Here is a 13,929-nt window from a genome sequence, read left to right as displayed (position 1 = left end):
GAAACAGACCCTGATACATTCATGTCAACATGGATTTCAAAGGTATGATGTTGAATGGGAGGAAAAGCCAATCTCAAAAGAGCATATGCTATATAATTTGAGCTCTATAATTATCAAAATGAGAAAATTATGGAGACGGAGAATAAATTAGATGTTACTGGAATTAGGGACCAATAAGAGGTGAGTGTGACATACAGGATGGAGCTAAAGATATTTTTATTTAGGAACAATTCTATACCCTGAACACAGTGGTATTTGCAAAAACCTAGACATAATAAAATAGTATCAAACCACACACATAAACCCACTTCAGCTCCTGGTTGTGATATGGTACAACTAACTATGTAAGATGGGACCACAGGAAACATGCATAATGTATACTCTGGACTCTCAGTTCTATAATTTTTTTCAGAATGAAAAATTATGCTACATAGCTTTTATGTTCTGAAATATCCTGGCTCACATATGAAAGATGCCCGAGAGATGTTTCCTTAAATTTGATAATTTAAAAAGAACTCACATGACATAACCAATGAAGAACAGTGAAACCAAATCTTTCCTAAACACAAATAATAGCAAATTTTGATCACCCATGCCCCAAAGACTGATTTTTATTTCTCTATGTTATCTATGGTTGATATGACAAACTTATATGGAGAAGGGATTAAAAAATAAATAGTATTTTAGAAAGCAGACTAGAAGTATTAAAGGAACTGTGAGTTTTCTGCTCAACAGCATTATTTACTTCTTTCCAGCTCCTCACCTAGTTGACCCATCAAGTGCCTGTCAGAACTCAGCTCTAGGTAGGACTGTTTTAATGGCCTACTTTTTGAAAAGGTCATGAGGAAGTTCCAAAAGTCAACTCTCTACTCTCAGTGGAAAATCATCCAATTCTGTTTGTAACAAAGGTTTTGGGGATGAAAAATAAAGCAAAGGGCTTATAATTTAATCAGGTCATAAAATGTCATGAAATCGAGCAGACAATTCCTGAGGAGCCTGAAACTTTTATACAGTTTAGGGAGATACTTTAAATTACTCATATAAAATCAAGCACAAATATGAGTATTTCCTGAATAAACAAAAGCAAGTTTTATGAATGGTAGGAGAAATAAATTGTAATATACTTCAAAGTTTTTAGAAATTCCTAATAAGTTATATAGTATTAACATTTCAAAACTCCATGATAAATACAAATATCAGAGAGACTTAGAAAATGATGAGCTGTCTGATAACCAACCCTTCTTGCGTGAGAAGTCTTTCTGAGCACTCATTACGCCCAGAGGGTAGTGTTCTTTGTGCTTTATGTACAGTTGGCTCACCATATCTGGAAATCCAGCCAATCCAAGATTTAAAATATCCTCCAAAATTGCTTATAAACATTTTCTCTTGTCAAAATTCTCAAACCATGGTACTACAGTTGTTTATATAACATTTACATTGTAGGAAATCTCAAAGGCTTTTCGAGACCATTTAACGTATTTGAGATGATGCACATGAGCTCTGGACAAATACCAGCCCACTTTTATAAGGACCTTAGGCAGCTGCGAGGTTTATTATCCATAGGGAGTTCAGAAACAACATTTCAAACACCCAATTCACTCATATATTATGACGAATGTTCTGTAGGTAAAGAAGTGACTAAAGAGGTTAGATCATGGGATGTGTCTCACTGGTACAGCACTTGCCTAGCATGCTTGAAGCTTTGAGTTCTATCACTAGCATTAATAAAGTCAGATATCTTGTCTTTGTTCTTAGTTACATGCCGGGGGGTTATAGTTTTTAATGCATCTTTGAAGTCTGTGTTTTCTACAATTCCTGGGAATAGCAAAAAACAATGAGAGGCCTGGAACCTTTATATAATTTAGGGGGGCTGTTTTAAAACAATCATATAAAATTAGGTATAACTGTGAATGTTTCCTGAATACATAAGTGAATTTTTACAAATAGAATGAGAAATTACTTATAATAGACTTCAAAGTTTTCAATAACTCCTTATATAATATATATAGTATTATATCTATATAGTATTATTCAACATAGCTATTATTTATGTAACAGTATTATTCATATAGATATATAGTATTATTCAATATTTTGAAAAGCCCATGATGAATATAAATATGAGAGTTTCTGAGGAAATTACAAAATTGTTTATTACCTATCTAACAATTCTCTATACAAGATGAGCACCCCTACTCCAAAACTCTGAAATCTGACATAATGTAACTTCACAGGTCGCTGAATGCAAAGACTCTCAGGGTCATGCAGGGTACACAGGGTCAATTGCCTATCTTGTCCTCGTGCTGCTCCAAAGAACAAAGAGAGTACCATGTGATGTCTCAAGTTGAAAGCCACAAAGTATATTTCTTTCTTCAAGTCTATATTCCCAAGGATGGACTGTGTTTCTTAAAGTAACCCTTACCATTAAAGCTAGGAAGTTTACATTTTAAACACTCAAAATTGTATGAGGAAAGCAATTTTTAGCACCACAACCCTTCTTACAGATGGACAGCATATCTTACAGATGGACAAGCCATGGCAAGACTTGCTGGATTCCAATCCTGTCTCATCCTCTCAAGACTCTATGACCTAGGGCAAAATTATTGCTCTATGTCTCATTTATCAACTCTAAAATAGACTGTATTATCTCTACTATGGGGATGTTGTGAGAACCATCTTAATATATAAGCATGGAAATGCAAATGGCACCTGCAACACAAGCATTAGTGAGGATCCTGATTGTCACCAAGAAGCTTGATTTTCAAGCTGAGACACACTAGCTCAAAAATGGCATAACTGACAGTAGCCAAAGCCAGGAACCCCTGCCTATCATCACCAATCTCTTCCACCTCGGGTAGAAAAGGCTATTCTCCCAAATCCTGTTTTTCTCCCGGGAAGTGTGTAGGAGCTTCAACTGTCTTTTTTTTTTTCTTCTTAATATTAGTTTAATTTTATAGGGTGAAAATAATGGCATACAAAGTAATTATATCTTTTTTGACATTTTTATTGGATATTTTATTTACATTTCAGATGCCATCCTCTTTCCCCCTTTCCCCCTTTCCCCTCCCTAGAAAACTCCTATCCATGCCCCTTTTTCCTTTTTGCTTTTATACAATTTTTTAAAAATGCTAATCAAAGGCTTTACAAGTTTGGTAATGCTCAACCAGAAGTGTAACCCAATACCCAACCTAGATATATCAACTATCTTTGACTGGTGGAGACACGTGAACATCTGCCTCCATGTCCCACCCCCTTCTCTCTCTTTCTCTCTCTCATCACCTAGCTTCTCCTCTCCTTCTTCTTCTCCTCTCCTTACTCCTTCTCTTTCTCTCGGTACTCCTCCCACCTTAGCTCCCCCTACACATCACCCTTACTGTTAAAATAAAACTTTTCTCTCAAAATACAATTACAGCATAATTATGCCTATTTGTATCAGTGAGGTACAAGATAGTCCTAATACCCAGTCCATCATTTTGTTGACTAACCAGCACCTCTGTCATCTCTCCTAACTAAAACACTTAGTTCTGAACCTGGCTTTTTTTCTTGGCTTTAGAATGAATGTCAGCTGAAAACCATCCACTCAGATCTTTTCTCTCCAAGTAAATAGCCAGGATTGGCTATGAGACTATAAGTTTTCAACCCCGTCAGAAATCCAGAATGACTGAGTTAACTGAAATTATGGGAAGCACAAAGCATAGCTTCTAAAACTTAGCCAATTTATAGAGACTGCTGAACACCTAGACAGTCCCTATACTACATTGGAGCATCAAATCTTCAGCCTTCTGGCCCAGGATCATCTGACAGACCTAGTGATGTAGAATTATTAAAGCCTGATTACTCTGTCTAGGCAGATATAATCAGTTGACTATTCTGCAAGTGTGTCCTTTTCTGGACAGTAATTTGTCTGTAGATGGAAAGAGGCAATTCTTGTCTAGTGGCTGTCTCACCACAACTGGAGTAACTCCAAAGATGCTCAATTTCTTCTTAGAATTCAATACAGGAAGCTGTCAGGAGCAGACAGGTCTCTAATCAAAATGAACATTAATACAGAAATGTTTGTCATGTCAATTCTAAGGACTTCTGATGTTTTGAAAATCAACTATCCATGTAAGGTAATCTGGACTGTTGTCTGTTAACGCCACTCAGCTATTTCTAAATAAAACATAGAAAACACCCTAACAATAAACTCAAAGCCATGAATTTGCTATAGTCCCTTAACTCACAGGCTAATCATCTCAAATCTGTTAAAAAAAAAAAAAAAAAAAGAAGGACTGGGTCTAAGCCTTGTATTCCTAAATGTGTTATACTGGTACAATGCCTATGAAATGTAAATATTATATCTAATAAAAGAGGGGGAAAAAAGAAAAGCTGTGAGAACTGACATCTTTAATAAAATGTCAGCCCTCTTAAAAATTATCTTGATATTAAAATTTGTTTTGAGAATTGTATATTGCAGAATGATCAACCTTGGTATATCTACTCATCAAGCAAGCTGAGAAGACCTGCTCAAACCTCTGATGTCCTGGAATCCCATCTGGATGCAGTGAAGACACAGTGTCAGAGGCTTATCAATTCACTCTTCCCTCCACCCCTCTTCTAATATCTCAACACCCGTAATCAGCTTGAAGAAGCTAATGAAGAGTCAGTGCCTCTATTCCCTGGGCTTGGGGACTAAGGTGGTAAATATTGGGCTGTCTTTCTAGGGAAAAGTAGTGGTTTTGTGGGAACAGGGAGGATTAGCTAGGATTTATTGCATAGCCAAAACCTATTGGTAGAAATCTGTATAATTAATATCAAGATGAAGATATAATTTCTTAAATGTCACCAATTTACTTTGATTACAAATTTTAAGGTTTTCATTGGTACGAGCTTCTTATTGATATAAAAGTGAGCTTCAACTGTCTTTGGCAGAGGAGGGAAAACAAACTGAAGACCAACAGAGAAAGATACACCGCCACCTTGTGGCTCTTTAGAGAGTGACTCTTCAGGCATTTGCATTACCCAAGTGCCTGGTTGATGGGTCATAGTCACCCTGTGCAAACATAAACTACAGCAGGGGGCCAGAGTACATTCAGCAACACGGACTGCAGAGGCAGAGTTTAACAACTGGATGTGGAGGGCCTGGAAGGACTCTGGCATAAGGCTTCATTTTATATTGAGGAAAAGTGAAGCTCGAAGACATGAGGGATCAGAGATCAGTCATTGTTGGGCTGTGGGTCTCTGGACGCCTGTTTCAACCAGTGCCTTTTGACTATATGGTGCTGTAGATCACAGTACAGAAGTCAAACAGCCTTTATAAAGTTCCTAAGTCTGCGTATAGGGACAGGCACCTGTAATTCCAGTGTTTAGGAAGTAGAGGCAGGAGGGTCAAAGAAAAATAAAAGAGACTCTGGTAAACATCCTTCTGTCCTAACAAAGCTACAGACCACAAACAAAAGATGTCATGAGGCTATGACAGATGAGGGTTACATAGACAATACTATTTCTTTTTTTGACCAGAAGCAAGGAGAGGCATGGCGGACAAATTCCTAAGAAAGAAAAACTCTACTTGAGTCTTTTAATTTCTGGCTAAGTAGCTTCTACTTCTGGGCCCAGCTTCCATCACAAAGAGACAGGAAACATTACCAGGGCTACAAGTCTGTTCCCTTTTCCTGTAGCTTTAAGACTTTGAACTCTTCCACAAAAGTCATTGCCCTAGTCAGAGCCAGCTCATCCTAATTTCCTGTGTGTACTGACTATTTTAATTTTTTTCTTTTTTAGAATTTAATGACATTTTTGTATCCTGTAAAATCTCCACACTCCAAATTTTAATTAAAAAATACACTCCCAAACACACACATTGCTTAAGCCAAAAAAAAAAAAAAAATATGAAAACTTTTCAACAGTACAGCCAGCATGGCACATTGAACATTCTCAAGAATAGTGACAACTGACACATTCAGACACAAAATTGATTTGGTTATAAACTGACCTTATATTGAGCCATGACAACATGGGTGTTGTGCCTCCACCAATGACCCACACGGTAAAGAAAACAATGAGCAGTGTGGTTGTGAACATCATCTGGCGGGCATAGGATGCCGTGTCACGGATAGCCAATGCAAATGCCATCGCTCCTCTTAGGCCTGTGGGGACCAAACAAGAAGGTCTTCTGGTGATATGGGGACATGGCAACAACTCCTCAAAATTCATTGCCACATATAAGGGTAAAACTCTAGCCACATGCTTTGGGAGGCAGGATGGCTAACCCAGGGAGAATCACCTTTCACAGAACTCCCAGGATGAGAAAAAAACAGCACATTTTAGAACACTAGCTACTATTACTATTTAAATGGTTCTCTTGCTATTGAGCTGAAAGAAAAAGAAACATGCATAATAACAAGCTCTCTAAGTTTTCTATCCAAATACCACCCAGTATGCTGGCTGAGTATGACTATGTCAAATGCACACTTGTGGAAAACAGGGTGGTATTTTTCTTAGCAAAGGAGGGGCGCCTTACCGAATAGTGAAAAGACAGGTTGATCTGAAACAAGGTTTTTTAAGACAGGGTCTTATATAGCACAGGCTGACCTCATATTCAATATTTACTTAAGCATGTTTTAATTCCTGATCCTTTTACCTCCCCCCTTCCTAGTTCATGATTACAGATAGGTGCTACTAAGCCCAGATGGTTATATTTTAACCATATCCCAGTTTGCTAGATAAAATTTGTTTTCTTTAGAAATACATGGGTATAATATTAAATATAATATTATATGCATATATATATATACACACACACACATATATTACCTGAAAACATCATCATGTGTTGAAAATTCCAGCCAATCTTATGCCTTCTGCCCAAGTTGAGAAGAAGGAGAGTGGGTAGATGTGTGCAGCCCTGCCCAGGAAAATGGCAACCTGGCCACCAGGTGAGGTTAAGGAGCCAACACATTTCCAGAATGGCACTTCAAAACACTCTGACCATAAAATTTTAGCAGCTGCCCAAAGAAGCCAGAAAACCTTGATTCGCCCTGCAACAATCTCTCAGCAACAAAATGGGAGTCATTTGGCCAACTTTCCCACTTCTTAGTTCATTAATTTCAAGCTTATAAACACATTGTAACCTTTGAACTACACTGAACTGGTATTGGCAGATTATCTCAGTTTCTCAAAAATAAAATGAGCCCAGAAATAATCTAAAGTATCATAGCAGGAGCACGGACTAAACAAAGCGCATACAATGTTGCGTTCTACTGGAAAGAGAATGACAAGAAAGAAAAGTAAGTCTAGACTCCAACTGTACAAAGTTTGCTGGGAGAGCCAGTAAGCTTCATTCACAAGCCAACATCAGGGAGTTCAAAGCCCAGGGAACACTGGAGAATTAGAAATGAAGAAACTGAGTACCCTTACCACAAAGACATTCACTCATACAAATTAACGCAGAGAGAGTTCTATGTAGCTTCACTGCCCCCTTGGAAATGTAAAATGCAGAAAAGGATGAATAGGAAAAGGAGTTCTACTGTGAAAAGCAAAGAATTCAGGGAAACCGGTCATTTTTTTCCTTGCCAAGTTTAAACAGCACCCAACAGAGAGAGCTGCACAATCCCCTGGTCAGTGAAGGAAGCTCAGGCAGGAGCCAGCAAACAGAGAGCTTCCGTCCAGCAATGCACCAGCTGCAGGAGCCACAGCTGTTTCAGACAGAAGCCAGGGCCGAACTATCTTCTACTTCCTCCAGGGTAAAGTGTAAAGGTGTTTTTTCTGCCTTTTTTGGTTTTTCTTTCTCCTTTCCTTGTTTGATTTTGTTTTTAACGAAAGGAAATGGGCAGTGCTTGTGAAGCACATTCTATCTCAGAGGTGGAGGAAAACTCCTCAAGTGGTCAGAAGCCCTTTTGGATTCCCAGAGGATGTGGCTCACCCAGCCAGCAGGCCCTGATCTGTAAACAAGGCCCTCCTCCCACTATCTCTTCCAGGATGCTGTGCAGGAAATACAAATCAGAGCAACATGCCAAGCCTTACTGAAGAAAAACTAATCCCGTGGAAATTAAGCTGTTTCTTAGTGAATGTGTGAGGCCACTCAGTAAGATCCTAAGTAGGACTGTCACTATCTAGCAGCTAAGGAGGGGCAGCCCTACATACACTCTTGCACATAAAGCCAAAATCCCAGAAGAGAAAAAAATCCTTCTAGAAGAGTTAAGGATTCCCATGAGGCCTTTAAAAGGCCAAAAAAAAAAAAAAAAAGCAATAGGGACAAGTCTTAAAACTCCAGAAGCCTTTAGCTGCTGGGCCGCTGCTGGGCCGCTGCTGGGCATGCACACTCCTCCTCTCTAACCCAAGCCCCCAAAGTGTTCCCCTCTCCAAACACTACATCCCAAGGGTTGAAGTCAAAGAACTACGTGCTTTATTTTATCTTTTCTTCTCCTTCCTCTTCTTTCTTCTTCCTTCTTCCTTCCTCTTCCCCTCCAATCCTACCAGTTTTTATATCTGTTCTTTTATTCCTTATCTCTTCCTCCTTCCAAACCTCTCTTCCTTCCTGTTTTAGAAAAACAAAGGAATCTCTCCCAGCGTAATATAAGGAGCAGGGCAGTTTAGCTAAAAAGCATGGTCACTGTCTACACACACACACACACACACACACACACACACACACACACACACAAAGAGGCTACCCAAGCTAGAATCTGCAGCTGAGAGCAAGAAGAGTGGAACCTTCTAGTCACTAGAATCTGGGAGCTGACTCTGTTACAGCTGACACACAATAGCATATCAACAATAATTCTGGGGACTGACATGGTTATTGACTTTTAGTTCTAATCAGGACAGAGCTCATCAAACAGCAGCTTAGAACAGAAAATGGCAGAAAAAAAAGCCAGTCTTTGAAATAAAATACATTCAGCTTTAGGAAGCTCCCCATCCTCTAGCCCCTATCCCGATGCAAATGCACCGAACTAGAACAGACCCAGCTGCCCATTCAAATCAGAGTCTTAGTGCTTGCACACCTTTCCCAGCAGAGGTCACTTCTGTCTACAATGTGGGACAGGAAAAGGATACAAAAGCACCGATGATGAAAATGGGGCTGAAGACATGCTTCTGGAAGGTGAACAGTGCCAGGCCCATATAGGAGAAGATGAAGTTCTCTGCCAGGAAGTGTAACACCTCAAAAAGCTGCATGAAGAAAGAAAAGGGAGGCTGTGAACACTGCACTCCTGGCTGCACTCCTCCTGCCCAGCTCCCTGGCAGCCCAGCAGACTCAAGGGCCACTCTTACCTGCTTGCTTCGACTTCGAGACTCTACTGACAGGTTGTTATATGTGTAATGAGCTTGTGTAATCCCACAGAAAAGGACAGCTACAACACCTGTTGAGAAGAGTTTCTAAACGTCAGTGGCAAAGAAGAGACAAGAAAAAAATCTACTGAGATGAAAATGTATGGCATGTGAGCCTTGTATAACTCTCATCCACCTTCCCTCCCTCCCTCCCTCCTTCCATCTATCCCTCCCTCTCTTCCTCTCCCTCCCTCTAGTACAGGCCCTGCTGCAGTCCAGCAGTAAACCTACCTGTAAACCCACAGGCTTCAGCCAGGAGAAAGGTGCTCCAGGACATCAGGAAAAAAAGCGCTGTCTCCAGCAGGGGGAAGCAGTGCAGCTTAGTAAATTTGGTCACGTCAGCACCAGGTTAAGGACAGCAGCTCTGGGCACTTAATGACTTTAAATTGTGTACTGAGGCAATTTTTATTATATATTTATGTTTTTAAACGTAATAACATAAAGAATTCAAAGAAACAGAATTGTGTACTCAAAATGGATGGGTTTATATTACATGAATTATCATGATGCTATGAATAATTTTCTTGACTTGACAAGTTAGTTCTCATAGAGCTGGGAAGGTCTTGGGCAGGCCTGGGAAGACAGGCTCTTCAGGCTCTGATCCCCAGGGATCATTAGGCCTGATCCGTGTATGGGACAAAAGAGAAGAAATCTGTAATTTCTGAGACATCAATAAGTTGCTGGGATCTACTTTTAAGAACAACCAGGATCTTCCTCCTCCTACTGCCATTCAGTACACTGTCAACATAAAAACAAGTCACAAATAAGTTCACTGCACAATTAAATCCTTAGTACCAGGGTCTTTAATTAAGATAGGTTTATCTTAATTTGTGCTAGATGACACAGTAACTACTGGCTACCTGTGGTTTCTCAACACTTAAAATGTAATTAGTTAGGCAGAGCTGAGATTTTACAAAGAGCAAAAGACACATATTTCAAAGACTAGAACAAAAACCAAACTAAAATCTCACTAATAATTTTCCACATTATCTCTACTGGCTGCATGTAAAATGGATGTAGTATGTACACTCATTAGTAGTGCCAATCAAAGAGGGTATCGTGATGGAGGATTCAGCACATATGTAAAGGGACTGCCAGCTCTTTCCATGTTTTTCTTTTTGTTTGCTTATTTGAAACTAAATATTATACCATTCTTTCCCAATGGACCACAAAGGAGGAAGTCCAGTAATTCCCACCAATGGCTCCAGGCTAGTTATGGCTACCTGAACAGCAGACAGCACCAGGATCCCAAAGCTAAAGTGCTGTCCAATCAGTGGTCACTGATTACAAGCCTCCTCTGGGTTCCTCAGTCTCTTCATCCCCTATGACTGATGTCCCAACTGGGTTATAAGAAAGGGGGAGAAGCAGCAGAGGTAAGGATAAAGTAGAGAGTTAAATTCCCCCATGTTAAAATTTTTATTTGGTATATTATATGTTTCATTGATTGTATTTTCCTTCTTTCCTCACCTTCTCTTTCGACAAAATTTATTTTACTTATTCTTTAACAATCTCATACATCCTAACAATGTACTTTGATCATATGCACCCCAATTCTCTCCCCCATTTCACTACCTCTTTTTTTGAAACTCATAGAGTTCAATATCCCAGAGGTTTCTCCAGATTCTTACTTAGGGACCCAATCACTCGGCATGACCCATCTGAGGTAGTACCACATCTCAAAAGAACAATCAGTCTAAGATTCTGATCTGAAAGCAGGAACTGAGAAGTTTCTCTTTGCAAACCTAATATGTGTGTGTAGCAAGGCAGGGGCCAAAACATTTTTTAAAAGGATATTAGAGCAGTAACAACACCAGTCACAGCTCCCATGGTAAAAGAGCCACTAAATATACCTAGGAAAATGCCAACTGACTTAAAAAAGGCAGCAGCATCAAACGCGTGAGTATTTAGTCCTGCTGGTTGATAGGCAACAATAGACCTGTAGGATAGAGAGGGGGCGGTTAAGACCACACTGGTTTTACACCACGGTACACTGAGCAGGCCCCACCCTTCTTCACTATTTTAGTTTCCACGGTTCTAGTTACTCAAGGTCACCTCAGTCTAAGAATATCAAGTAGGAAATTCCAGAATTCAACAATTTATAAGTTCTAAATTGTATACTCTTCTACATAGCATAATGAAGCTTCAAACTATCTGCTGAACCTGCTGATGACATGAATCATTACATTGTCAAATGTAGCCACATGGTATATGCTACTTGACTATTCGTCCCTTAGAAACAATTCATTGAGGTTATCAGACTGCAGCCCTTATGCTCAAACAACCTTTATTTGACTTGATAATATTTCCAAGGAGAAAGAGTAGTGTTGCTAAAATTTTGGATCTGCCAAAGAGAAGCCATAAAGTGTTAAATAAGTGTTACATAAGTGAAAAGATGAAAATGCAATTAATCATAACTTTTAACAATTAAAATATAGTATTATAATTGTTCTACTTTATTATTAGTTGTTGCTACTTGTCTAATTTATGCACTGAAGTTTATCATAGGTATGTATTTGTTTGTATATATGTATATATGGGAATATCATAAACAGGGTTCAGTATCATCTATGACTTCAAACATTCAGCAGCAGTCTTAAACTGTATCCCTAGAGGATAAAGAGGCTCACTGTAACTGAAAATATCAATAAACATATAGTTTGCCATGCACTGCCCAGAGAAAATACACTTAATTTAAGCTACAGCCACCATGCTATGCTGGTGTCAGCATCCTGAATGCTGCTGAGGAACACAGCCAGAAACATTAGCAGCCCCCCCCCCATAGAATTACTTACGAGGATAGTACAATGGCAACTGCATCATTCAGCACACTCTCTCCAAACAGAAGAGCGTAAAGATCCACATCTGCATGCAGTTCATTAAATATTGCCAGCACGGTCACTGAAATGTACGCCCAAAGCACAGAAATTAGTTTTGGTTTCTGCTCTTAAACCACTGGTTCCAGATTTATAGCGGCTACTTTATATATTAAGTGGGACAAGGTGACTTGGTAGCCAGCAAATGAGTCAAAGACAAATGATTTGTCTGATGGGAGGGAAAATGGTAAACCTAGATGAAGTTTGATGTGGTCATTGAGTCTGATGATCCCTGCACCTGAGTATACTGCTGCCTACCCTACTCCCTCCATTCACCAAAAATACCTTATATAGAATCGGGGGTAGGGGGCATTTATATGATTTGTCTCTTTTTGTGGGTGAGCAAATGTTTAAAGACAGACCCCTATGTTCCCCAAACGGAGCACCAAGTCAGGAAACAAGAAGACTGTGATCAAGGCTTTGTCCATGCAAATTAGCTGTAATTATACTTGTTAGGGGATACAGAACTAAGAAAGGGTATCTTATATAGCCCTTTATAGACTGGCCTGGGACTCACAGTCCTCCCACCTTACTCCTGTGTCGGGATTACAGACATGCATCACCACGCTCAGCCCATAATTACACTTCTGTCAGTTTTTATATTTGTGAAGTTTTTAAGAATCAACTGTTCTCTGGATCAGTAGTTCTCCACCTTTTAACCTCTAAACTCCTTTATCCTCTAAAACCTATGCTCCTGATGCTGATATTGATTTTAATCACTAAAACAGAAAGATAAGTATATGTACACTTAAAATAACAATGACCTTTTACTCACTAACATGAAATATTTTAATAAAAACTACACTTTATAAAATAAAAACCTGAAAAGAAGGTATTGTTCCTTTTTTTTAATAAAACCCTTAGATTGACAGAAGGCAGACACTTCTCACAGTTGTATCTATAGCTAAGGGACAGATAATATCATGTTCTTGTTCAGCCTCTAGAAAACCCCACTGTACAGTGAGAAAGAAGAGAGGAAAAAGGACAAATAATGTATTGTTGTTATTATGAACATCACTCTTTGACCTGATGGGCTCCCATCAGGTACTCCCAGAGCATACACACTGTGACTTACTGCTAGAGCAAGCTTTCTCAACTTTAGTTTTACTGGTGTTTGAAACCAGATAATGGCTTTCCTGTGGGAGCTGACCTGTGTACCTCAAGATGGCTACCCATATCCCTGGCCTCCATCAGCAGGAGAGGATAGAGAAGAAGGCCAGATACAACCATCCAGCTTACCTCCATAAGTAATGAAGATACCAGTAAAAGTCAAAGGAGCATGATAGAAATGTGAAGGTCCTAGATGCCAGCTGGGACAGAAGTCATGGTACCAGGCCACTGGTAAGATTCAAGATAAACATCTATTTTTGTTTAAGCCACTATCTGCCAGGTTTTTTCTGGTTGGTATATGTAGCCAAAAGCACCACTATTTATTGGAATTGGGACACCAAACCAAATGTTTAGTGTAGTAAGTATAAGCAAGTCAATTTTCTTACCAACAACCAATTCAAGAATTTGCCAGCCCCTTTCATTCAAAATAACCACTGTGTAAATTTTATAGTGACCTTTTTCCCTTTTTTAAAAGTTTAGTCACCCAAATACACATCCTCTGACAGTATCTTTTTATTCTGCACATTTTAAAGAAAATAGACTTTAAAAAAAATTCCTTCATCCTGCCAGGCTTCCCCTCCATCCCCTTCTGTGAGCTCTTTTCTAAGGGGCCTCATGATTTAGTTCTTGGTTTAACAAT

At 39.2% G+C, this 13,929-nt stretch overlaps 1 protein-coding gene across 1 annotated transcript in view; it reads right to left on the bottom strand.

Annotated features, from left to right (window-relative positions):
* The window catches only part of Slc9a7 (solute carrier family 9 member A7), a 153,118-nt gene that overhangs the window by 45,974 nt on the left and 93,215 nt on the right, over nt 1-13,929 (bottom strand). Inside the window, 8 exon segments of the mRNA XM_076918567.1 lie at nt 5,972-6,125; nt 6,793-6,852; nt 6,855-6,903; nt 9,034-9,147; nt 9,250-9,338; nt 9,538-9,643; nt 11,101-11,242; nt 12,099-12,204. Coding sequence (XP_076774682.1) covers nt 5,972-6,125; nt 6,793-6,852; nt 6,855-6,903; nt 9,034-9,147; nt 9,250-9,338; nt 9,538-9,643; nt 11,101-11,242; nt 12,099-12,204 — 820 coding nt within the window.

The sequence above is a fragment of the Arvicanthis niloticus genome, chromosome X, assembly GCF_011762505.2.
Source record: "Arvicanthis niloticus isolate mArvNil1 chromosome X, mArvNil1.pat.X, whole genome shotgun sequence".
In the NCBI taxonomy this organism is placed as follows: domain Eukaryota; kingdom Metazoa; phylum Chordata; class Mammalia; order Rodentia; family Muridae; genus Arvicanthis; species Arvicanthis niloticus.
Note: the sequence above shows the minus strand (reverse complement) of the source record. Positions and strands in the feature narration are given on the sequence as shown.